General features: G+C 46.8%; 1 protein-coding gene across 2 annotated transcripts in view; it reads left to right on the top strand.

Moving 5' to 3' along the window:
* Window positions 1-26,859, top strand: part of SLC24A3 (solute carrier family 24 member 3) — an 89,444-nt gene that overhangs the window by 39,892 nt on the left and 22,693 nt on the right. For both annotated transcript variants that reach the window (XM_057381645.1, XM_057381637.1), the window contains exons 3-6: window positions 5,712-5,786; window positions 9,236-9,320; window positions 11,165-11,268; window positions 23,004-23,078. In XM_057381645.1, the coding sequence (XP_057237628.1) occupies window positions 5,721-5,786; window positions 9,236-9,320; window positions 11,165-11,268; window positions 23,004-23,078 (330 nt within the window). In that variant the 5' untranslated portion in view covers window positions 5,712-5,720. The remainder of the gene's footprint in view (window positions 1-5,711; window positions 5,787-9,235; window positions 9,321-11,164; window positions 11,269-23,003; window positions 23,079-26,859) is intronic.

Genomic DNA, 26,859 nt, shown 5'->3' with positions numbered 1-26,859 from the left:
GAAAAGCTAGGCAGTTCAGCAGTAGTTTTAGGTCTGAACTGACAATCCTTTGAAGGAAAAGTGGGCCACTGAGGACATTACAGGTTTAGAGTCATGGTGTTTAATTTCTCCTGGATAGTTCTTCAGAGCTCATCAGCTGACTGCTTCACTGCCATTCATTATTTCCATGTCCCCTCTGAGGAGAGGCTGTGCTGCTACAGACAGGAACTCCCCGCTAAGTCACTGGTTTGGGATGTTCAGTTTGGAGGGGTCAGGGTCTGGATTTTAAAAGTCTGGTGATGTCCCTGCAGCATGGGAGCTCCCCAGCACCCAAGGGCTTCTTTTTGCAATATTAACATTGTTGTTAGTAGGATCATAGCCTGGACTGGATTGGAAGGAACCTTAGGCATTATCCAGTTCCAACTCCCCTGCCATGGGCAGGGACACCTTCCACTATCCCAGATTGCTCCAAGCCCCATCCAGCCTGGTCTTGGACACTYCTAGGAATGGGGCAGCCAYAACTTCTCTGGGCAACCTATGGTCCCCACCCTCACCGGGAATAATTTCTTCCTAATRTCCCATCTACCCTGCCCTCTRTCAGYRTGAGGCCATTCCCCCTTGTCYTGTCACTCCAGRCCCWTGTCTAAGTCCCTCTCCAGCTCTCTTGCAGTCCCTTTGGGTACTGGAAAGCCGTGTAGTTGTTCTCTCTTGGCCTTTTTGTGGTTTTCAGTTTGTTCCAGYTGATGTCCCAATATGGACTTTCAGCCCTGCCACACTCATGGGCACTGGCACCTGTTAACCTCCTGAGACAATGGGGAAATGGATTTGCTGAGAAATTCCCATGGTTTTTGCTCACAGCTGAGAATGGGGGGTATTGGTTTTCTGTCTTATCCTGGTGTTTTGACAGCRCAGTGTTGCTTCCCCTTTTCCCAGCTTGCTCCAGCAAATCTGGGGTGCGGTGTCAGGATATGTTGGGCTGGCAGCGTGAGGACCCCGTGCATGGCTGGAGTCAAGCCTGTCCCTGGGCAGGGCTGGTCCCTCCCCACCGAGCAGGGTGGAGGAGCAGTGTCTGTGCTCAGCCATCCCTCCTGCTCCTGCCTTGCCGCTGCTTCCTGTAGCCATGGGAACGGGGTGCTYTAACAGGCACCTGCCTCCCTCCTGCGAGGCGCTCAGGAAATGTAGGTCGCCCTGGATRTATCCTGTCTTTATCTATTTCTGCGTCGGGTCAGTACCCAGACACATCTCATTTCTGCAGCAYGGAGCCATCTCGTTAAGGGGATGATTTTTCTGGTGTCCTGGCCATCCGTGCTGCTGCTGTGTGAGCACTGYTGGGCACGTCGTGTACACAGGCCTGATTAAACCTGGGCTCTGTGGCTTCCTGCTTTGGCTTGGGCTTTTTAATTTCTCTCCAACATTTTAGGTGGGTTTGTAATGCAGTCCGGGCTGAGGAAAGCCCTGAGCTTGGTTGATGCGGTTCCAGGGGTAGCCCCTTGCTAGTTCTGCTTCCCCTGGGGCAGGGGATATGTGGGGCAGCAGGGACAGTCACCTCAGCCTTTACCAGCAGGGAAAAGCAGGGTTGTGGGGATTGTTACTTCTACAGCAGCTCTCTTGTGAAAAGCTTCTTTAGCTCAGTAAAGCAAGTTTGAGTATGAGGACTGCCCTGAGAAGCTCAAAGGACTGCTGGACAAACAAGAAAAATTACCATTTCTGTCCTGTGCAGTGGAACAGGTGTTTTGAGTAAGATGCTTAATCGCCTTTGATGCAGAGATTGATTCTCTGATGCTCGTYTGTTAGAATCATCATTTTAAAATGAGTCCTAATGTGGTACTTAATCTGGCATTTATAATCTTTTTATAAAGGGCCATTGCATTTTTATACTTTTTTAATGCCCTTTTGGGGAGGAGGAGTGAGTGTCTTTTAGGTGTTTTGCCTGGCCAAAGACTCCCATATCATCACTTGSAGCTGAGCACAATCCAGTGATGCTGGGGCTGAGCCTTACTTGGTGTGTATGTCTTTCACAGGCCATTGCCATTGCACAGGCCATTTTCCATGGCCCCCAACCACTTCCTTTATTCCAAGTGGCAATCACGGGTGGAACAGGCTTCAGTCCATGCTTCCCTGCTCCTTTCCAGACCTGCTGCTCTCATGGTGCCTGTGAGGACAGGGGTGTGAGTGCTGAAGGAAAAATCCATGGGACTCCTTGGTGGAATCTCAGCATAACTTAGATGGAAGATGATACCACTTTGTCAGCTGCTGAGTGTCTCAGCCTGGCCTGTCCTAATGCTGCTGCCTTCCTCCCKCTTGCATAAAGTAGCCCCCACTGGTCTTTGGGCTCCATTTTGAGTCTGGTATGACATGTAATTAAATGTTTTGGTTGTATTCCTGCTGGCCCAAACTCTAAACATTGCTTTAAAAAGCAAACAAACAAGAAATGCCCCACCAAAAAACCACTAAGATCTTCCAAGGAAGTAACAGTTACTATCCTCATGTGTTCACTGACTGTGGGTAGCACCCAGTGTTTAGGGTGAGCAAGGCTGGCGTTTGGCCAGATGCTCCTTACATTCTGACACTTTACAATTTATCCTTAATTGCGTTTGAGCAAAATTAGGGAAGACTCACAGCCAAAACCAGATTTATGACAGCAATGAGGTCATTAAAGTAAATGCTGGAGCATAGGTATCAGTGCAGGTTCAGCCTGGTCAGTGCTCTCAGCCCAGTGTTAGTGCTCATCCTGGGGAATGCAGCAGTTTTGGCTCTGTGCTTCCAGCTGCTGCTGCTGCAGCAGGGTGCCAGTCCCCACTCCTCCAGGGGTATGAGCAAGAACCTGGGGTGGCAGTTCCTCTGCATTTGTTTTTCTGTTCCTTACTCATTTTAGTCCCTTTTTTTACCTTTCTATTTGTACCTGATCCTACTAATGACAAAGCATGGGTGGACAAAAGAAAATCCCCTTGTTGCCCTTGAAGGTTGTTGATGTGCCCTCTAAAGAAAATGACACCATGAGATTCCACTTAAATACCTGCCCAAGGGTACCGGGATATGGAGATGCTTTGGCAGTCTTGTGTGCAGTGGAAGCAACTCAAACCATCCCCTGAGATCATTTGAATGTATGCATAAAAATTCATAGAAGGAATTTCCTAAACTGAAAAACTGGTGAGTCTCTAGCCCCTGGTGTCCCTCTGGCTGTGCCATGGAGCTTGGCATCACCTGAGGCCACCTAAAGACAGCGCAGCGCGTGTGTGCCACGTGTGGGGGCAGCTGGGGTGAGCTGCTTGGGCTGCTGTGGGTGCCTGTCTCCCCTTGGCCCCCATTTCCTTGCCTGCCTCCAGGAGGTGCAGGAAGCCCAGCAGCCACGTGGAGCCCTGTGCTCCGTGAGTGTGGATCATGTCAGACTGAAAGGACACACTCGCTTTACAGGGATGATGATGATCATGGACAGGTTAGCTTTCTTAAAAGGCATTACTGTATGTTTAGGCAGGACAGCATGCAGAGGGCATGACCCACTGCAGATTAATATGATTAGCAGATCAAAAATCCAGGCTGAAGCTGGGCACCCAGTATCAGTTGTATTTCAATGGAATCTGGCCATATAACTCTCCGGGGCCGTTTCTGATCCTTGTTCCTGTGATGCACGATGCCTGTGAGCCATTTGCTTCCTTCATCTCTGTTCATCCAGTTGGTATTGTGTCAGCAGCTGGTGCTCCTTTTGCAAGAATCAGGTTCTTTGCTACACCCCACAGAGCTGGAGACCTGGAATTTTGCCTATGCTTGTGGTTCTCAGAGCTATTTTGCAGTGTAAGATTTTCARAAATCCTAAGCTGCACTTACTCATGTTTATGAGGAGTGACAAAGAAGTACAGAAACTGTCCAAGCGATATTCTAGTGTGTATTCCTCGAGATTGTGTCAAAATCGTTTGTTATGATGAAATTCCCATCTCTAATCCTAAAAAAATATGCATGAATTATTTTTGTGCTTGAAAAGTTCTCATGGCTGAGACATAATTACTGGCTTTTGTGGCAAAGCTGTAATTCTGGCAAATTAGAATCTCTGTTTTTGATGGGGTTGGGGGATTTAAATCTGTTCCTGGAAAATCAGAGCAAGAACAAAAAACCTGGAGGCCACTTTTATTGCTGCTTTCTCTCCAGAAAAAATACKCTGGTCTCCCATCACCTCAGCTTCTGCAGGACTTGAACTATAAGCAAAGCTGGAGGATCTGTTGGTGATGGTCTTGTAACTGTGATTAAGGATTAAGACACTGTTTTTCTACAAACACTGGCCACTTCTCTCAGCTGTAGTTACTCAGCTGCGCTGCTTGTAGAAGTAACCGTGGTGGTTCTTGGCAGGTGTCACAAAAAAGGTGGAGCTGTCTTTGAATGTCCCAGCAAGTCCCCTGTGCTTGGACAGGGCTGGTTTGTGCTCAGCTGCTGGTGCCTGAGACCAACCTCTGTCTGCATGCCCAGAATTTAGGCAGCTCTGAGATGTGTGTATGTGCTTTGACAGGAGCTTGCTGGGAATGAGATCCAGAATGACAGGGCAGCCTGGCTGTGTGGCAGAGCTCTGCAGCCCATGTGGGCAGGTTGTTCCCTGCTCCCGTGGGATGTGGTGCTGGGAGCACTGCAGAGCTGGGTGCTGCCTGGCCAGTGGATCCCCTGAGAGTGCAGTCCTGCTTCTCTCCCCCTTCCCAGCTGCTCCATTGGCTTTAAGGCTTTGCTGGGCTCTGCAGGGCTGCTCTGCACCCCACAGTGTGTGCTGCCCTTGCTCCTCTGCCTCTCCATATTCCCAGCTCTGTTCYTTTCTCTCAGGTCTGTTTGTGTGGGCAGGTGCAGGAGCAGCCTGTGTGGCCTTGGATGTGTCCATACCTGAAAACCTGAGTGGGCTGAGGGCTGGACTTAGCCTGGCTGTGGAGGTTCAGCCTGGCTCAGAGGGTTGTGGGGGTGTGCTCTGCTGGTACCTGGCRTGCTTTTCCCTTGGTTTTCCCCTGTGCAAATGGGCATTTTCCTATCCAGTGGCAGTATGTGTGTTGAGGTAGGGTTTGAGCTCCTTCCCTGTAGGCAGTATGGGTCAGGTTACCCTCCAGGGCTTTGCTGCATGGGTATGAGCCACACTGTGCCCTTTGCCTCTCAGGGCAGAGACCAGGCCCAAGCACATTCTGTTTAATAGCACAGAAACATGGATTAAATGCTTCTTGTGTGAAATCAAAGAGCTGATTGGTTCGGTGTCCTTTCAAGTCTTGTATTGCCCCTTCATTTCATTTGTTTCTATGTGAAGTTCAGCAAGATTTACCACTGGAACCCAGGTGACATGGCTGGGCACTTCTGTCGCAGAAAACAAGTTCCCTTTTTTCAAAACACTGGATTTCAAAAATGACTCCTCCAGGGTTTAGATTTTCACAGAACAGAATGATAAAAAAGCCTTGCACTGCACAATGGGGAAAAAATGGAAAGCAAAAATACTTCAGTGTGGCTTAACAATGTCCAGAGAATTTTAAAAAAAGAAAAGCTGTCTTTACAGTGAACATAAAATGTTGGCAGCTTTTGATGGTTTGTAAGAACTTTTGGATAAATACTTCACGATCTTTTGATTAAATCCCAGACAGCTCTAAGAATTMTTCTTGCAAGAGCATTTTATTTGCTTGAAAAGTCTGTACCAAATCAAACCTGTGATGAGTTGGGCTGCTGCTGTTCAGATCTGTTTGACAGTATCCAGACTCAACCTTTTCTCTTTTCCATTGCAGGCTGTTTATATGTTTTATGCATTGGCAATCGTCTGCGATGACTTCTTCGTCCCTTCGCTGGAAAAAATCTGTGAAGTAAGTCTTAGAAGGTGTTCCTTCCTCGTGTGCTGCTTTTGCAGAACTCTGGGGAGCCTCAGAGCATCTTGATGGTGTATTTGCCATTGTCCTGCAGCGTTCCTCGTACTGCTTGTCTTGTTGCTCAACACAACGTGTGCGTTGACTCAGCTCCACGTTCTCCCTCGCAGTACGTGCTCTTGCAGGTGTTCCGAGCGTTCCCACTCTGGTGGTTGCTGTTGCTTCTTGTTTGTGTGTCTTTGTGGATGTCTCTGCAGAAACACCASGCCCTAGCCGTAGCTGACACAAATTAAAACCTCTGGTGACATACCCCAGTAGAAATCGCRGATCTTGTACCTTGCCCTCGAAGTCATGACTGTCATGCCTTGTACCGTGTGGGTGTAAGTTGTAAAGCAGCAGGGACAGCTAGGTCAGCTGTAAAGAAGCATGTGAACGCTTCCAGCAATTGCAAGGGACTCTGTTTCTCTTTGGTAAGATTGGGATGCTTAAATTTTAGAAGACAAGGAGTACATTTTAGCCTAAATCAGCTCAGACAGCTACAGAGCGAACACAGACCATGTGCCCAAAGTTACTGTGAGCCTTATCTGGTGTCAGTGCCAGGCAGTGAAATGTTTTTGTGTGGAAAATATGGTTTGGTTTGGCAGTGAGAGGTCTTTGTAGAACATGCCTGCCCTATGCCTGGGAACGAGTGTCGCCCGTCCGGGCGTGGGCTGTCCCTGGCCCTGGGAGAGGTGTGAAGGATGGCAAGACAAGTTATTTGTGCTGACAGCTCTGATGGAAGTTGTCTCCAAACTAACCTGGTATTTGCAGTTCAGCACCCTGCTGTGTGGCCCTTYTTTGCATCATCAAGGAAAAAAGCTTGAGTGGCTAGGGACAAACTCCATCGCTTCCCTGCACCTCTGTTTCCTGCACTGCTCAGTAGAAATGTTGATCTTTGTGTCTACAAATGACGGTAGGGAACACTGTGCATGATGGTAMCAGTTTCTAACTTTACTGGTGATAAACTTCATAGTCACAAGCAAGGGGCTCACAGGCTGCAGAAGTCCRTCTTTTATGGTCATTAACTCTCTGMAYATGTAGGATCTGTGTGTTTCCACCTGCCCCAGAACCTGGTTAAACAGGTGCCAGCCTTATGGTGCCTTTTTTTCTTGTGACAGATTCTCAGGTATTTTGTRCAGACATCTGATGTCTAAAAAGCAAACACCTTCCCTGTGTTATTTACTGCAGCATATTGCAAGCCCCTGGGCCCTAGAATGGAGTTTTCACTTGCCCAGGTCTTTGCTTTTTAGTTATTTGYTGTCTTCTCAATAGTACATAACAATTCCTCAGATGCCTTAGTGGTTCTGAGCCATTCTGTTATCCAGCACCATCAATAAGATGATGATAACAATTTTTATTCAATTGTGTGTAAAAGAGAAGGCTTAGCAATTGGACACCAGATCTGGAGTACTTGCATTGAGAATTTACTGTCCAGGAGAAAGGGATTGTCAAAGTGGATCATATAAATGGATCAGACTTTAACTGTTCCATTGCTTCTGCTTGATTCTCTCCCAAAAAGGTCTTTTCTCACCCCACAAGTGATGTTTGGAGGCATTCAAATTTTTTTCATGTATTTTATGCAGCAAGAATTCAGGCCTCCTACCTGAAGCCTTGTTTGGCCTTGAAGATCAGCCAGTAGTTATTCTACATCTACACACAGTTGAARTGCTCTAGTTCTAAAACAAATGTCCTTTTTCTGGCTTAGCTTCACCTAGCCTGGGAAGCAATTGTTGAATGGAATCGACAAGCCATTTGTGCACCCAAACGTGTGTGTTGACATGAGAATTTGCTCCAGAACACTCGCTATGGTAGACATTCACATTCCATATTAGTTCAGATGTATTTACAAAAATACCCTGATTTTAATTTGTCTTCAAAGTCACTTTCTGCWTGCACTTGCCTGGCTGCTCCATTCCTGGTGTTACAGAGCATTTACATGATGTCAGGGGCAAACATTTGTCTGCAAATACATTTTTGCCTCCTACACAGGGTGCTGTTTTCTGCTCTGTTATATCAGCTTAAAATATGATGCATTTCAGTGAATTCTCTAGCAATTGTCCTCAAGGGCACGTACTGTAGCTTTGAATTAAACCATCAGCGCTGCTGGTTTCCTTRACTGGTGTCTTTGCTTTCAAAAGACTGTGAGTTCCAGCAGCTGTTGTAGGATGGATGTCTCCATAGTTTCATGGAGCATCCTGCACAAGAACCTGGCCTTTGGGGATCTACTTCTGATCCTGTGAACTTCTTTCATGATAAAAATAATTTTCCATAAAATATTCCTGTTAAAAATAATTTTCCATAAAGCTGTATTTAATCTGGCTCCACAAGCTTTTATAGCACTCCAGCAATGCTGTGGTCTTCTGCTTCAAAGGCATTCCTGGTGAGAGCACATCCTGTCCTTTCCCCTTGTCTCCATAACTTATGTACAAAGGTTGGTTGTTATCTACGTGTGTGGATAGGGTTAYCCTCCTTTAGGGGCCAGGAATATCCATTGTGGAATCTTCAGAAAAGGCTGGTGTGAAGACATCTGCACTCTTGTTTCTGGCAAAGGCACTTCGGTGAGGATGAAGTAGCAGAGGACCCTGCAGTGCTGTGGGGGAACGGGGGCTGAGGGAGGTTTCCTGTGTCCTGCCAAGCTGGGGGTGCTGCCTCAAAAGCCAGCTCTGCCGGGGAACACCAGCCTGGGGTTCTTCCCTGTGTTCCTGGCTGCCTTTCCTGTTCTCCCACAGTGGCAGCTGCTGCCTTGGTATAGTAGCAGCTGAGGGGTGGTGGCCGTATGGTTCTCAGCAGCCTTGTAGCATCTGCTGAGTAGTAACTGGTGCAGATGGAGCAGTGGGAGTGCAGGCAACATAGAGGGTGTAATTAGCCAAGTAAATCTTTGGAAGCAGCATATGCTGATGAAGTTTTCACAGAACAGTGGGTCCTTTTCCTTGCGGAAGCCCCCATTTTTTAAACAGTCCGTGGGTACTGCTGAGGGGCAGGTATAGGACGTAATGATGTCGTCCAGGAGAAAGGGGCTAAGGAGAGAGTAAATGGCCAAGGCTTAAGTCGTACCAGGGAAGGTGGCTGGGGGTGAAYCAAGGCTGAACCCCCTTTATGGGCTAAAGTGGAAGAGATAAGGTGTGTGCTGCTGGGGTCACRGAGGACACAGCTGTGAGTGACAAAGGTGCCTTCTTGTTGTCTGGAGTGCTGACCTTTCCCTCCTCTCTAAGGTGTCCCTGGCATAACCTGCCCTCTGCCAGGTGATGCTGACTGAAGCAGCCAATGCCCGTGGTGACTTTTCCCCTCTACTTAATATTTGTTAACACAAAACTTTATAGGTATCTGCTCTTGGAAGGCAGTTTAACGTTGGGAGTGGAATTACTTCAGCTGCTCAGTGTGGTAATCAGTGACTCTTTGTTTCTCTGCAGCGCTTGCATCTTAGCGAAGATGTGGCTGGGGCAACTTTCATGGCAGCAGGAAGCTCTGCTCCTGAGCTGTTCACATCTGTCATAGGTAAGTAGCCTGCTGCTGCTGCTTCCCAAAACCTGCACRTTTGCCTGGCTGTTTTCAGAGATGAAACAGGATTGCTGTGTGCCTGCAAAGTTTTTTAAAATCCCTCCTGGACACACAGSGGACTGACTGTGGGGAGTCCTCGCCAGATGAAGTGACTCTGAGCGTGCCATTATCTCCCAGCAGGGATTGGATGTGACCCCACCAAACTATGATCAGTGGGCACTTCACTGTAACTGCCYGTTAGCCAGGCTGCATCTACAGCCTTATCCTCTCCTGTCCACTTCCCTACCCCATCTGCCACATCAGCTCCAGGGCACAGTGGGAAGGGACTTCCTYCAGCCTCCCTGGTTGGTACCCTGGCACACTGTTCATGTCCTCAGCAGCAGGTTCTCTGCCATCACCTCCCCCGTGGTTAGGCTTCCAACACCCATTTTTCCCTGGAAAAGCCAGAGTGGGGAGGACAGGAGCGYTTGAAATGCTTTCTCACAGCAACAAGTTGGTTGGAGCATCACACTACCAAAGCAACTCTCTGCTTAGGGGAAGTGTGATCAAGGGATTCAGCAGTCCCTAAGTGTGCAAAACTGGGAAACTCTTGTGGTGCCCCCACAGACGTGACAGGAGGGGACTGCAGGCAGTGTTACGRTGATGCTGTACCTAAGCACAAGGGCCAAGTGTTCTTGCAGTTTGACTCACCCACGTCTTCATTGGGAGGGGATCATCAGGGCAGCAGCAGGGAGGGTACAGAGTGCTCTCCATCACCAAGCAGAATTAGTTCTCAGCTCAGATTCTTTCTCTAGGAGACGCTTCTCTTTCAGTCACAGTTGCCAGATGCAGAGCATAAGTTAATTCACACAAAGCTGTGTGTTCTGGAGAGAGGTATGATTACACAAACAGAGCCTTAACAGGTGGAAACTTAAATTAGACCAAGTTGAGGTTGTCTTTTGGTTAAGGGTAGGGCAGTAGCAGAGTCAAAATACAGCCAGATTCCTTCAGGTGACTTAGAGAAGCCCTGATGGTCATCAGATCATTTTCCTGCTGTGGTGTAACCCATCAGGTATTGTGTGTCAATTGGCAGGTGAGTGYTCCTGTGTTTCTGAGTAAAGGATAAAGTTGGAAAAAATACATAAACTGCACTGGCCAGATAAATGCTGTTGGAACTTTAAAAGCAAGTGGTGAACTTRAGCAGGCTGACAGCTAGCAGGAGATGGAGTGTTATTTTTAGGCTGCCTTCCTAAGGAAAGGGTTTTGTGCAGCATGATGATGCATGTGTCTGTCAGTTCATCTCCCTCACTGTTAACCTCATTGGCCAATTTTAACCAAATTTGACAGAAGAGCTCTGAAAAAAAACTTGTAACGTAGCCCCATAACTCATCCTGAGAAGCWTCACTCAGCTTGTAAGTATCTGTGGCCAGACAGCTCTAAATCATCTCCAGCTTCTACTGAAGCTTCATCCCTGCTGAAGCCTGTTGGGATGGGGATATGGGAAGCAGCAGAGTACTGGTCAGGGAGTGTTTCGTGGGAGACAATTTCCTGCAGATTTGTGTCCAACCAGCTGTTCCCACAGGCTTGCAGTATTTTATGGTGTGTATTGCCATAATGTTGGGTCATAGGACCAGGAGGTTGGTAACGTAGATGCGTCTAAGGTACTTGGTTTCCATCACACAATCCATCCAGGTTTCCTCAGAAAGCAAGTCTCTGCTCGTTGCCCTATTAAATATGAGAAAAAAGTGACAGGACTAGTACCTGTCTWTGGATTCATTAATGGGGTGTGAAGTTTGCAATTTTATGTGAAAAAAAATCTGCTCTTTCCAATTTACACAGCTTCTCTTGAACTTGTTTTTCAGGTGTTTTTATTACAAAAGGAGACGTGGGCGTTGGAACCATCGTGGGCTCAGCTGTATTCAACATTCTCTGTATTATTGGTGTGTGTGGGCTTTTTGCAGGGCAGGTAAGAGCTTTTAATGATTCCTTACAGTTTTTGCTTCACCCTGTGCCCTGGCTGTACTGTGAAATCAGATGCCAGGTTCACAACCTTGCCATGAATTTCTCTGGCTTTGTTGTCTTTAATAGGGCCCTTTGCTGTTCCTCTCTCATTTTTGAAATGAAAAGCAGAGCAGCAAACGTCATCTCAGGCATTTTGAGCTGCCCAAGATGTGTGGGTGGGCAGAGGAATAAAYGTTGGTTGTTTGCTCCTAGTGTAGCTTGTGACTGTTCTCCAGCGTGTCAAACCGCTTACAACAACACAAGCAATTCATCTGAAATTAAAGTAATTAAGTTGTGAGATCTGAGCTGCTGTCTRAATTGCAGACATGATTGACTGTATAATTAAATATCTGAGTCTGCATTTACCTTCGCACTTGCCAACATGCCCGGTGTTTTTACAATCTCATAAATGTTCTTTGACGCGTTCCTGTGCAGACTTATTTGTAAAGACGAGAAGCAGGGTCATGTTACCAACCATGGGCTCTGGAAGAATAACTCAGGAGAAGGGACCTCGGTCAGTCTGAGAAAACATGCAGAGAGTTGGGTCTTTCCTTGTGATCCACGTCTATTTCCATTAGCAGTGAAGTTTTACAGGATGAAGGTGAACATTTGCATTGTGAGGAGGCCTCAGGATAAGGTCACAGCAGTGCCTTTTAAACCCCCACRTGTCCTGATTTGCATGGAACATGCTGCTGGGAGCTGCAGATGCTCCATGGTGGTTCTGCTGTAACTCTTACTGTGAAAACCCCGTTCATGGAGGTAAATTTTTAATGACCAAAGCCTTCCCAGGACATGAAGCTATGTTCCCCAGAGGTGTTCTTCTGCTGTCAGTAGGACTTCTTGCTCAGGCTATTTTTTTCATGCAAAATGAAGGTGATTAGCTGTGTAGCCTGATGGCAGAGGAGCCAATTCTTCTGATTATTGCTCTCCACAGCATTGATTGCATACTTCAAACCTGCTTTAAAAAAATGGCTACAAGCCGCAGCTTTTGGTGGAAAATGCCTGCTAGAGTTTGGGGCTTGGCAGAGAATGTCAGTCTGCTCAAGAGACCTTTTACAGGTGGGGGATCTTATAGCCAAAATGCTCTTGTAAATGCCTTCAGCCTTCCAGGAGTGCTATCTTTTAGGAGTTCAAGTCATCCTAAACATGGTCTGTGAGTSTTTTTCAAGCTAAGAATTGAGATTTTGACTGCTTTGCCCCAGCTTTGTTTTCCTTGACTCTGCTGGTGATTTGTGTGTGGTTTTGTCAAGTCATATAACCTCTGTTTGCTGCAGTTTAACCTTCAGAGGGCGGGTGACCACTGGAATGATTGAAGTCACCACATGAAATTTTGATTTTAGTGAGCAAGTAAGAAATCTCAGTGTCAATAATTCCACTGTTTTACATAAAACTCTGATTCAATTTATGCTTTTCATTGTTTCCCACTCCCCACRTTTCTCCAAAAAGTCATTCCCTTTTATTGATGTGATTAATCTTTTGTTTTGTTTTAGTATAGGAATATGGTTTTAGTTAGAATAGGGTTTTTTTATGATCAAAAATCTCTTTAGTGGCACTAGCATAGGTGGCATATGGTTTGGCACATATTTGGTTGTTGGTCAAATTTCTGTTCTGCTGGGGACCTGGATCTCAGTTTTGAGTTGCCAGGTGAGCCTTGGGGCTGGTTGTTGGTCAAAGCTGCTTGCAGTAGTCCAGGGTTTTCTCTTTGGGCTCAGATGTGTGAGTGAGGAGTTGGAGCCCTCAGATTTTCAGATGTGTTGCTGGCAGGCTGGGCATTCCAGAGTTCAGACTAGCAGGGTCTTCTGCTGCGTTTCTATCAGTACTCTTTCATAAAGCCTTCTTTTGGTTTGGGTTTTGGGTTTTTTTGACTGGTAAGCAGTTGAATTGTAAAATACTGACCAGCTCTTTCCAGATAAATTTTATTTTTAAATCAGATTKTAGTTTGTGTGTGCTGTGTTAGAGGTATTATTCTTTGGCTTAAGAAAATACTGGGTTTGTTTATGTGCACCTTGTTTAGAAAAAGAAACAAATGCACAGCCTCAAAAAGCTGGTATGCATTTGCTTGAGCACCAACCATAATTGTTTATTCTTCCCAGCCTTTCCTGGCTGGATGTGCATACTTTTCAGAATAAATCAGAATAAGCATCCCACTGCTGAAACAGGAGAAGGGAAGTGTGCCCACGCCTCTGTACGACATTGCACACCTAAAAAAGGCATTAAAAGAGCATTGTGAGGGTTGAAAGTCAAACACTGAAAAGTTAGGAAATAGCAGTGTTAGGGTTCCCTGTGCACCCTTAATTTGCCCCCCCAGTGCGTGTGCATTATTTTCCAGGCTTTAATTACAGGGTCCCTTGCTGGGTTCTCCACGGGCTCCCTGCCTCCCTCTGCACACAGAATGGACTTCACTCACTTAATGAGCAGCTATTCAGGATTTTGTTTTCTCTTATTGTTCACTCTGTGCCCCTCTGTCTTATTTACCAGGCTCTATTCAAGCRCTGTTCCAGAGGCAGAATTATTAATTTCCTCTTGAACTTCTGCCGATCTCATCACTATTGTATCTGAGCAGTTGATGAGCAGTTAATTAATTTTCCCCTGTGAGATGAAGGGATRTTTTAAAGATGGGGAAACAAAGCACAGAGACATTAAATAAAAAATAATAACTTGATGTTTTAGGGGCCAATTAGAGCTGGCACGGGCCCTCTCTTCCCTGTGGTGCATAGCATTCTGTRGCATGCTCATAAGTCCTGGCTCCAGGTGCTGCTCCTGCTGGATTTCATGGCCTTGGTTTGAGTGGCCATGTCAGATTCCACACAGCYCAGCTCTCCGTGGGAGCATGCAGCTCCTTTAGCCATGTGAGCCCCTCTTCTGTTCTCTCCCAGCTCTTGGTCAACCTTCCACAGGGTACCACACAGAATGCCTCTATCCTGAGCCCTGCCCTCATCCCTAGGGCTGTTCTTGTCTGGAACTGAGCAAGTGACTTAACTACGTCTCCTAAAATTTCGTGGTTGCTTTTGCCAGTGTGATGGTGTTCCTTCTAGTCACTCCYCCTCCATCTCCTGAGGTTTGAGAGAAGAGCTTTCAGCAGATTCTTCCCTGTGTCATACATAGCCGTCTTTTTAGTATCCAGCTTTCTTCCAGTGGTCTTGAGCCCTTCTCCTCACCCCACTCCTCTGGTCTATGTCTCCTTGGCCTGACTTCTCCTAACTAATGTTACCCGTGCCAGGGATGCACCTCTTGATGTACARGAGTCTGCTCTGCAGCCAGGGAAAAAATATTTTCCACTGTTTTCATCTTCTCCAGAGCTTTTGGACTGGAGTCATTCAAAAAGCAACAGTAGATGCAGGCTGCCAGTGTTTTTGATGGCCAAACAGGAACCGCCCCCCAAAGGCTGGATTTTTTAAGCTAGCATCCGCATTCTGAAAATCAGATCTCTCAAATGTACCTTAAACTGGGCCTCTGGAAGCAGAACTTCACCTCTGGTGTGTATTGAAGTGTCTGACCAAGGCATGTTTGGAGAGGGCACTCAAGTTTTCACCAGGGATGGTGAATGCAGCCCATGGGCCTGGGGCAGTGAACCTTAGAAGCTCTTCCTGCTTTCTTGCAGCCTGTTGAAATACTCTGTGTAGCACACACACACACAGAAAGATTTATCTTATTTCATCCAGCCAGTAGATGCAATTTTGAAGCTGTGGATGGTTTTATTAAAYGGAAATAGGTTAGGAGCTGTCCTCCTTCCCCACCTGCCTGTGCAGTGCAGGTTGGGTGTGTCTGCAGCTGTTTCCTCCTATGTCCATACACCTGGGACACCAGCATGTCTCCTTTCAGGTAGGCAACTGCTAAGGCACATAAACAAAATGTTGATTTTTTAGCTGCTGTGTCTGCTTTGCTTCCTTCTGGCAAAGGGGGTGTGAGGAAGTAAGAGAACTCTGAGGAGGAATAAAATGTCAACAGATGCAGCCCTTCAGACAGAAGTCCAGCCACATTCACGGGGACATGTGCTGGATAGCAGGGAGGAGGTTGTTGTCTGCGTTGTGATGGATTGTATCAGGCTTTTTCCATGCTTGCAAGCCAGCTGTGTATGGGGAGCTTGACCTTAACCTGGGGTCTCCTSCAGGCCTTGGTCACTCTGTCCTGTCTTCTCTCATGCTCATGTTTGTGCTTCACAAGCTCTCCCCTCCTTCCCCTGCCCTCTCACCGTCCTTGGCGGCAAGGACACGGCATTCTCRGAAGCAGTCCTTGCTTAATTCAGCTCTCATTCAAGCCAGCACAAGCAGAGTTTGTTCAGTTTTGGACATTCCCCCATCCAGATTCATCTTGTTTTTGCAGCTCTGCTGCTCTCTCCTCACCATCCTGTCCTCCTCTGTCCTCCCCCAGCATTGACCCACAGCCTTTTGCAATGTGGCAGAGGAGGATGGAGGGTGAGAAATGCTTAAGTGAGAGTATAACCATGAGTTGCAAGTCACACCAGCATCACCCTGTAATTTTGAATGTGCATGCCTTGATTTGTTAATTAGTGTTTAACTGCTGTGTTTTTCAGTTGAGTTCAAGTTCCTCTCTTTCACCTTTCACCAGAAATAGACAGGCTGCTCTGGCTGGAGCAGGGGACCAGAAATGCTCGGTTGTGCCACTGTTGTTCTCCCAGTTATTTATTCTGTCAGGGGGTCTTGTTGGTGGTGAGGCATCATTCCTCAATGTAGTGCAGCAAAAGAAGACTACTCTGACCATCTGACCGGCCTCCTTCTGTTGCAGTGGGATTCTTTTCCCTSAGGAAGTAAACTAAATTCAGAAGGCTCTCTGCTGTCCAGGTCTGGAACCCTTGWGCCAGCTGAGGCGCCTCAGCATCATCAGCTGCCGTGGTTATGTCAGTGGAAAATATGCCTGAAAAATAGTGTTAGGCATATTGACAAGGAAACTAAGCAGAGTTTAATAATCTGGTAGAACACTGTTTAATGAAGGGACTGAGACTTCTGTAATCTGTTTTACAGTCAGCTGTACAGCCAGCTTGCATGCCTCTCACTCTTTTAGGCCTTAATTTCACTTACAACTCAGACTGCAGTCGTTACTGACTTTTGGCTTCATTATTGTATTCATGAGCTTTCTTATTTTCTTCTCCTGGGCTGTGGAGGAGTTTTAGAAGGGGAGAGTCAGAATGCTATTGCTATTTCTTCATTGGTCTGTGACCATTGGTGGAAAACATGTAAAACTCTGGGGAAGTAGTTTAAGGAGAACTTAATGCCAGCTGTTGGGACTGTTTGCTGCTCTCACAGCCCAAGGCACATTGGGGTTTGGTGCTGGCAGCATTTCACAGTGACCRTGGGCCTGGTCTTTCACTGACAGGGTTGTGCTGCAGACATGGGACAGACTAATAAGTCAGATTGAAGTAATCCCAGAAGCCCAGGCTGTGGTACTTGGGTACCTAGAGCTGCTGGCATGGCTGTGGTGTGTGAACCTCAGGGAAAAGCAGAGGGAGGATGCTGGCAATGACATTCCTGCAGTCCTGTGGAACCTCAGGCTGTCTGTRAAGTGCTGAGACTGCAGGCGGGGCAGAGAGGTGTGAATGGAATTTCCAAATAGAGAGGCACCATTAATTCAGACATGCTGCCCAAGGCAATCGGTAGAGTTGCAGATGGATTCCTATCAACATCAAACCAAAGCCACTTCCTAATTGCCACAAAACATCATCACCATTTGAGATTTTCTCTGTCAAAATTTATACATGGATTAATGCTGTGAATGTAACATTTGTAGATTTTTTTCTCCAATCATTTATAGTGTAAAAGCARGGGAAATCACAAAATCTGTTTTTTACTTCTGACAAGGACTGGCCAGTCTGAAGAGACTGGGAGATGTTTACCCTGTGCACGCCTTCCTGTCTACAGCTGTCCTTGAATTCTGCTTGGATCTTGTGGTCCAGCAGAGGCCTTGGGGTCCTGCTGCCTTGRCTCTGTGGGAATCTGAGCTAAAGAGACACTTTGGTCCAAATAACTCATGGATGATTATGACTACCAGTTGAACAGGGAAATTTTTTTARCTTTGTCCTGAGGTTTGGAGAGTGTCCACTGTTTCCATTCTGAGACTGTCACAGAGACAGATTGCTGCGGCAGTGATGAAAATATCAARAGAGGCTTAAAAAAGCAAATATTCTTGGGGAAGTAATGAGAATAGATGGAGTTGGTGCGCAGTGTATGAACTGGAAGCCAGAGTGACAGTTAAGCTCTGCAGAGAATGGCAAACCAAAGGTAGAATTAGGGGGCTGGTAATTGGAATATTTTAACGTCTGGATTTTTCTTTGGCCTGGCCTGTGCTCGTATTTGGTGTTTTGCTGAAGCCAGGAGTGGTGGTTAGTATTGGTCAAAGCCCCAGGCAAGCCGGATGCTGCATCATGGGACTCTGGGCTCTTTGGCCAAGATTATGGTCTGGAGAATGAGCTGGATATTCATAGTGTTCTGGGATATTAGGACATGACCATGGGGTAGAGAGGGAGTGTCTCTTAGTCCAGGACATCCTGCTGTGCTGTCAGTCCCAGCGCAGGGGCCTCTGGCTGCTGCTGGCTGCCTGCTGGCTTTCCTGGGGCCCTGCACAGGCAGCAGTGGCTTTCCATGCAGGAATCTGTCTAAAAGGGTCTGCTATGGCAGAGTGGTTCAGTGTGCCAGGAGGGGGTGTGGGATCAGGACTTCTGCTGTGCTGGGAGATGGCACCTCTGAGATCCCGTTGTACCTGCTTGGCTGATTCTCTGTCTGAATTRTGGATGTGTCAAAGTGCCACCAGGAGCCCACCTCTCTCTGAACCATACCGTGTGTCTCCCAGAAAGGGTGCAGAGGCTGTGCAATGGCTTCTTGCTGACAGCCACATATGGATCTACAGCCCAATTTAATGTAAAGATGAATACAAGTAAGGCACTGTTGCACTCTCACATTAATCTGTGATGCTTCACTGATACCAGGACCAGTGAGAATGAGCAGGCAGGTGRCCAGGTCTTTGGAAACACCTGAGCTGAGCAAGGAGTTCTTAAAATAATGAGCTGCAAAGTTTAAAGGYAGAGCTTGTGCCCTTTCAAGGGAAACAGGGAAGCCCTGAGAGATTGGTCTCTGTCAGGGCTAGCCTGGAACATCAGGCCCTGGCAGGTTCTCCAAAGGTAGCCAGGGATGCTTGGCTTTTCAAGGATTGTAGGCAGTATGAACCCAGCAGTCTCTCTTTAAACGAATSCTGATTGTGTTGCTCCTGGTGTTGTGTTTGGAGAGATGAGGGAGCAGGATCCACACAGTACGTACGGAGCAGTGTACCCAGCACCCAGGAGCTGTGCACATGCTGCAGCTGGGTGGGGGAGCAGCACAACGCGTGCATGTCCTGGAGCTTCTCCTRTCCTTGCTCTCTTGAGCTGTGGCTCAGATACTTCAGCTGTGGGCTCTGCTGTGGCTCATCTTTCAGTAGGTGTGGCACTTGAGGACATGGGCTAGTGTTTGCCTTGGTGATGCTGTGGGGACAGTTGGACTTGATGAACTTTGAGGGCTTTTCCTACCTAAATAGTTCTGTGATTCTTCAAACCACTGCTGGTTTTATCTTCCCATCCTCTTCAGGGATGAGAGCTGATACCTGAGATAGACCTCTTTTATTTTTGTGTAATTCTAAATGCATAAGACATGGATTAACTACAAACTATGGCCAGCCTAATTCCCTGAAAATGTGTCCCTGACCTCCACCTGAGTTCACTGCTTCTTGTAACAGTGGCCAACAGTTGGTCATTTCTCCTGCTTTGGCATGAGATCCTGCTATGTTATCATGGGGCTGATTTGAAATTGCGCTGAGGGTTTGCTGAGCAGTAATGTCAGGAGCAGAGCCCCTCCTGAAGAGACCCCAGCAGGCTTTAGAAAGCCCCTCCTCAGCTCTGAGGGCAGCTYCTGCAAACCAGGAGCAGTGTGCAAGGAGGCTCCACTGCACGTCTGGCTGCAGCTGATCCCARGGGCTGACACAGCGCGCTGCCAGCYGGCAGGGGTTTGCAAGGGATCACAGYGAGCAGCACCTTTGTCAGGCAGCACAAATGAGCGCTCCAAAGCCAGGTCACAGCATCTGCTAGGGTGGTGTAAGAGCTTCCCTAATCGCTGCTGTCCACATCAAAGAGGGGCAGCATGAGGTCTGACCCAGATTCTCTGCTTCTGGATGCCTTTTGACAGCRGTGGATTCACTGCTGGCACATCTCTGTTGACCTCCATAGACTCTTAAGGCTAATCGCTCCAGGGATTGTCGTTAATCTTTTGACACCCTTGTCCAAGCATTCCTGCCTCTCTACATTAGCAAATTAAGTTATTAGCTCTTAATACCTAAAAATCTAAACCTTCTGTGCCAGAGGGTAACAGAGAAACAAGATTAGRGAGATTGCTTCCAAAGCCTAGCATTTCCCAGCAGTGTCTGTAGTTGATCACAGCCCAAGGGTGTCAAGCAAAGAACAGGCCATGAGATGAGGAAAACCCCTGAGACAATTCCGAGTGAAGAAGACCCCTGAAGTGCATGGATGTGGTTGCGTGCTTTCCTGGGAAGTTGAGCAGCCAGAATACCCAGGAGTGCACACACCTCTGGACTCCTGCATCCTTGCCAAGGGAGCAGCAGCCCTGCTCTGCCACACATGCTTTGTGTCGGACCCATTGTMGCTGCGGGCAGAGCCAGCTGGAAAACAGCCAGCTGGATGGCCTCTGGTGATGGGTGTCTCCTGGATGGGAAAAGAGCTCCCATGCTGCTCAGAGGAGAAATAGTTTGGAAGAGCCGAAGAGACATGAGTCAGTTTTACAGAGGATAAATGGTGAAGTTCTTGGATGAGGCATGGGGCATATTGCCACTGATGTCTGGGGTTCCCTGAGTCGACTTCAGTACTACAGGCAGCAGATGGCAGTGTCTGACATTAAGGGACTTTCACTCTGGTGGCTGATCTCCACATGTGTCCTAGATGGAAGAGATTGTGTGTGCTGCATGGGACCACAGCTTCAGGAGTTGCAAACCTCAGCATTCAAGCTAGAACCCAGAAAATCCTGATTTTTCTACTCTCCAGTCCTTCAAAAAGGGAAATAAACATTCTGAGTAGTAAATGTTATACATAGAGGTTTGCAGGGTGAAAGTTTACCAGTGAGGAGACAGGTATCTATTATGGTTAATTTTACTGCTAGGAGTGATGCTGCGGCATGCAGGGGAGCAGGCTCTGTGGGTCCTGTGTGGACTCATCAAGGGATGTTCTCATTCAAGCCTTGATTTCAGAGCTCTTCCGTTCAGCTCAAGGGAAGTAGTTCAGTCCCCGCTAAGTGGTCAAGGCACTTGTCTGAGGTTTGAATTTCAGGCACTCACTTTGAACAGGGGAAATGTCACCTGACATAGTCAGTGGTTCTACAGCTGCCTCTTYATGCTCAGCTCCTACAGGACTAACTCACTGCTGAGTAACAGTATGGCAGTATTGCTGATTTAAAACTCAAATTTGATCATGTTTTTACCCAAATTGATTGCTTCCCTGATTTCTTTTCTGCTTTGCTAATCTGTAGCTTAAGTGGTTTCCACTGTGTTGGGATTTATTTAGAGTTCTTGGTGGCTGCAAGGCCCAACTTAGGCCTTCAGAACCTCAGTAGTTCTATCCCAGGAGATGGTTCTGACCAGCAGAATGAGAGCTGCCATTGCCCTCAGTGCTCATGAGCTCCTTTCATCCTCGGTGCCTGGTTGCCTWGTGTGTATGGCTTCCCTGTATCACATGGATCAAATGGTTCAAAAACTTCAGCTAGATGACTTGGACCCAAAAGGTGTCAGAGATTTAATTGCCCCACAGCTACTGCATCAGGGAGACCCACTTGGATGTCTGTGAAATGTGAGCAGTCTGTACAGGTGTCAGGCATGAGCATGTTCTCTTCAATCCAATCTGGAATCAGCACAAGAGTCCTTGTGATTGCCACAGGATCTTGGTCTATCAATTCTGTGCACTAAGTCCCTGCTAGAGAGCTGAATTTAAGCATCTGGATCTTAATGTGCTTCAGGTATCTGAGGAAAATTCCTTGGAAAAGTATTATCCTGTACCCTCAAGGTTATTGTAGAATATCAAAGAACAAGAGAAAGATTACCTCAAAGAACAAGAGAAAGATTACTTCAAAGAACAAGAGAAAGACTACCTTGTAACCAGGACATCTTGCTTTCACAGGTGTGCTGTGCTGCATGGTGACACCCCTTAGACCAGGGACAGAGTTTTTAAGACAGAGCCAGTTCCTGTAAGGATTGTCATTTGTTTTGGAAATGTGACTTCTGTGTGCAGAGCTGAAGTTTACAGCTATAAAATCCTTACCAGCACCCATGCTGAGGGAAGTGCAGAGGACTCTAAGCAGCTGAGTGGAATAATGTCAAATTGTTCTCTAAACTCTCCTGCAAGAACTGCCCAGAATAAAGGGGCACACTGACTGTAGGATGTGAGATTTAATTGAGGATCTCTGAATAGAATTATGACCCCAGCTCCATGTTTCTGCATATGGAAATTTCCATCAGAAAGTGTCTCCATTCATCTATTGCCATGCACTTTGAAATGTATTGTCAATTGGTATAAATCTGGTTTGACTCAAGGGCTTTAAAGGCCTGCTTTTTTATTTCAGGTAGGAGTTTCTGATATGTCAAGGTTGCATAGAGAGACTTTACACTGGGCATAAATTACATCCATTTAAAAAAGCCAACTATTAAGAGACTGTAGAGATTGTTTAAATAAAATGGTCAATATCTTTTTACAGCATTTGTTTTGCTAGCAAAAATTCCGATATTATAGGAGTTAACAAAAAAAAGTGGGAAACTGTTTTTGCTAACATTCTGAAATAGTACTGAAAATGAAGTTTCTGTTCATGTGACTGAATTCATGCACAAGCATAACTAGAGGGTATGGCCAGAAAATTTGTGTGTATGTTCATGTCCAAATCAGTGTAAATGAACCATCTCCCTTTTTGCCCCCTTCTGCTTTACCCCTGTGAAGGATGTGACCCACAGTGTTTGAAATGTGCTCCAGAAATRGGAAATAGAGATTTGAGTAGAAGCTTCTACTGAGAGGATTCTTCCTAGAGCTGCAAAAAATAAAATCATGCTGAAGATGTTACCACCATATGACTGCTTTTAACCCACCCCTTTTGAATACTATTAATGAATTTAAAGACTAACTCATTARTTAGTATTTTTTCTTCTAAGATCTAAACTGCAGGCTCATGCAGCCTGCAGTGAGAATTCTTCCTCATTTTGGTGGCTTTGGAAGGTGTCAAGTGACATGAACTGCACAGTAATCCCTTTTTTTTCTCCATCGCATATGAATTCCTGGTTTTTGTTTGTAACCCTTTGCTGGGGTGTTTCTTTGAGTGTTTGTCCCAAAACCTGTGTAGATGCATGCAGAGCTGTAGTAATACCCATCAGTGTGGTYGTGCTGGTAAAGCTGAGCTCCTTCCTGTAATGCAGCAGCCCTCACAGACTCTTTGGGGACACACAGCCCAGTGTGGGGGACAGCTGAGTCCGCAGGTACTTCATATGTGGCCATGCCAGTCTCTGTTCCAGCTGTTCCCCAGCAGCTGCAGAAAGTGTTTCCTGTCTTGGTTCTCCTCCTTGAGTCCCTGCACAGCTCCCASGGTGACAGGCTGAACTTGGGCACACAGTGCTGTTGTGGCAGTCGTGCTGGTGTGAGCCTGGCTGACATCCTCTCTTTGCCTGTTTCCCCAGGTGGTTGCACTGTCGTCGTGGAGTCTCCTTAGAGATTCAATCTACTACACACTGTCTGTTGTTGCACTCATTGTGGTAAGTTTTTGAAGGTTGTCCATCAGTGGGAGCCCATGTCTACTGCCACCTATTAAGAGAACCCACTATGGAATCACAGTCTTGTTTCTATGATCCCAGCTCTAGCAGTCATTTGTGGATTTTTGCTTGTGGAAAACTGCTTGTGATCTCCCTGGTGCTGTTGAAAAGCCTGGCCCAGAGGCAGGAGATGGAGAGTGTGCAGAGAGCCCCGAGGGATAGCTGGGGTAGGGCATGGTGGCCCAGTGCAGACATGGGGTGCAGGGTTAAACCCACATTCTGAGCCCCCAGATAGCCCTGCAGTGAATGGCTCAGGGCTTTCCTGGCAGTGACCTTCATGACTTCCTAAAAAACACTACTAACACTAGCTAACCTGTAGGGAGGCAGCATTTTGTGCCTAGAGGGAGGTCCTGAACAATTCCTATTAAATGTTAAGGTTAGTTTTTTCCACACATAATAGGGGTGGTTCAGTGTATGCTAGCATCAAGTCCTCAAAGGCTACGCTTGTAGCGGTTCTTAGTGCCTGCACTATCCCCATTTTCATCAAGCTCAGAAAATGCTCCAAATCTCTCAAGGCTGGGCTATTCAGTGAAAAAATGTTGGCACAAATTTTAGATAATGACAGTTTAGCAGTATCTTTGCAACCAATACCAAACAATTCCAGGAAATGTAAAAATTGAGTTTTCAAGTAACAGTTGCTTTTCTTTTTTTCCCCCTAGCCTAGCCTAGTATCCTAGATTCCCTAAGAAAGGAAGAGTGATTTTGTGAGGGTAACTTCTATATCAAAGCAAGAAGGGGACTTTAGAGTCACAAGAGAGTCACTTGCATTTCTGCAGTCTGGGTTACTTCATTTAGTGTGTTTCAACAGTGGGTTTTGGTTTGTTTCCTCCTGCACATGCCTTCATTGCCAGATACATGCTGTAGGTGCAAATGCTTCTATGTGCTTCATCCTAAGCAGAGGGTCTGCCTCATCCCAAACAGAGGGTCTGGYTCAATCTGTTTGTACTTTTATTCCCCATACTGCAAGGTCACCCATTTTGTACCTGGTGAAAAATAACTTTTCAACATAATTATTAGCCAAAACAAAAACAAATTATTTTTTCTTTGATGGTTTGACAGTAATTTCATAGCAATAAGTGTTGCTAAACAACAAACAGGGCCACGCATACTAATTGTAGTGAATCCCACCACATTATCTTCAAGGCATCCTGCTTAAAGGCACTCTCCGAGTTCACTGCCCAGGAAGCATAATGTGGGCTGCCTGGCATTTAGGCTCCTGGTGCTTGGATCGGTCATTTCATTTATTTCATGGAGGCAGACAAGTTGAAAATCTGTTGACTCTGTCATCAATTTTAAATTCTTTAAGCAAGGCAGGTTGTTTTCATGGATGGTTCATCCCTGTGGTTGTCAGCTGCATCAGGATGTGGAAAAAATCCCTACTGTTTTGCATCCAGTGCATCCCTGAAATTCCTATCTACRTGTTCTATGTCATGAGAAAGTTGTATGACTTGCAGAACAGACATCTCTGTTACCCTTAAGATTTTTCTCCTATGCTTTATTTCTGTACAAGCTGTTCTTCATAATGACAGAACCACAAGAGTCCTTTTGGGAGCATACCTCATTAATACCATGATACAGTTATTTTTTCCCAAAGCCTTGAGTTACCTTCTCTCCAGCTCCAGTATGTCCACTCTTCTGCACCTCTTATCAGTGGTGGAGTTCAAGACCCTCCAGGCAGCCAGGGTAGCAGGATGGTGCAACTCCAGGCATTAGTGGGGGCTTAAAGGCATTGCCAGGACTCTTATTCCCATGTTCCAGCACTGCCTGGCTAATTTGGCTTGGGAGAGGTGGAGCGCATTCCATGTCTTTTGGTGTTCTCCATAGCAATTATTGCAAATGACTTAAACACCTGTTAGGGAAAAATAGGGAAAGATGGGAGGAAGGGAAGACATTTCAAGTRGTTAAAGGCTTAGCTTCCCTCCAGCTGATTTACCAACCCTTTTGTACGCAATATTGCTCCCCAGTTGATGGCACGTCAGAATTTCTCCTTTTAGAGAATTCAAACACTGCTTCAGTTTAAGAAGTTCCTCCTTCCCTTCACTACCCTGGACCCCCTGGCTTCCCATTGTCTCTAATTTTTCCTGTCCTTTTGAGTCAGAATCAAATTGAGGTGTCAGGACATTGTTCCTCAAATTCTGGCTCTCAAGTACCCCATGGCTGAGGTGGGAGATGAGCCACAGGCTCCATGCAGAGCACAGCATAACCTGCCTGTGTCTCCCCCTTCATTAGATTTGTGTGCTCCTTTCAAAATACACTTCAGTGCTTTGTAGGCAGGGATAATTTTCCATATGAGGGCATTGAGACTTCTCTGCAGCTGGAACAGAGTCATCAATCTTGAAGAATTATATTGTTTGYAGAGGCTTGTTTTCATGGTGTTTTAAACAGCAGCCGGTAGTGCTGTGTTAAAAGTTGCACTCCACTGGTATCTTTACTAATTATAAATACACCTGAGAGGAAATAAATATATTCTTTCCAATGCTGGGATACAGCAACTTTAAAAAGCTTGATACTGTGCAGGGTAAATCAATATGACTTTTCTCAATTTGCACAAGAAAAGGAAATATAATGCTGTTTTAAGAAACAGAGCAGTATAGACTCACCTGTTTGCTGCTCCAGGCCATCTGATGAGAGAGAGTGAACTGTAAACCGCAGAGTTTCAAAGTGGATAAACCACACTTACCACACTTTTTTCATCTTGATTCAGTCCTGTGGGGTTTTTTTTAAACTTTATGATAATATTATAACCCTACCTTGTCTGGTCGTAGAGCTTGGCAAAACTTACTCCTTATTCTCTTGTGAGGAAAAAGATGCCTRTGTACCTTAACTTGAAGAGACACGGTCAGAGTCATTAGTGGAAAAATTGGGATGGGTGTTATTTTTAGTCACAAAAGTCAATGCACACGCTTTCATGTCTCATCACACCAAAACCTTGTAACCTAAAACAGGCCTTGTCAGATTAGATCACAGTGACTGGGAACTGTAATTTACAATGTTTTGTGGTCATGTTTTCTTCCAGTAACCRGTGTAACTCTTGCCTGGTGCCAGCGGTCACACAGGAGTTGCTATTTACGGCTGTATGGCCAAGGGGAAGGGWTCACTGTGCTTTCATGGTTTCCTTCCTTTTCCCTCCTGTTTTCCTGGGGCGCAGCAATGGATGTGTATCCCTGGTGCGGGCACGATGTTCCCCTGCTGGTGTTTTGGAAGGGCCAAACGGAGCGTGGCTCCTCGCTGAGGCCGTGAGGGCTKTGTGTGACCCCAGCTCCAGCCTCCTGCGGGGGCACCGGCACCGCGGGTCGTGGCACACGGGCGGAGCTGCACCGGGGTCCCTTCCACGGCCATTCCWCTGCGGTGGGAGGAGAACTAAAGGCACAGGGAGCAGTGGGACTGGTGGAGCACGGCAAAGGGAAGAGCCTGGTCACAGAGCACGGCAGCCACCTGCCGGTGCGGGGCTTCACCAGTGCCGGTGTGAGGCTTCAGCCACTGCCCGTGTGAGCCCTCACCATTGTCGGTGTGAGCCCTCACCAGTGCCGGTGTGAGCCCTCACCATTGCCGGTGCGAGCCATCGGCCACTGCCGGTGTGAGCCTTCACCAGTGCCGGTGTGAGCCTTCACCAGTGCCGGTGTGAGCCTTCACCAGTGCCGGTGTGAGCCCTCAGCCGCTGCCGGTGCGAGCCCTCACCACTGCCGGTGCGAGCCCTCACCACTGCCCGTGTGAGCCCTCACCA

Source organism: Malurus melanocephalus, unplaced genomic scaffold, assembly GCF_030028575.1.
Source record: "Malurus melanocephalus ecotype Western Australia unplaced genomic scaffold, MMel_1.1 scaffold_13, whole genome shotgun sequence".
In the NCBI taxonomy this organism is placed as follows: domain Eukaryota; kingdom Metazoa; phylum Chordata; class Aves; order Passeriformes; family Maluridae; genus Malurus; species Malurus melanocephalus.
This window is presented reverse-complemented; position numbering and strand designations above follow the sequence as displayed.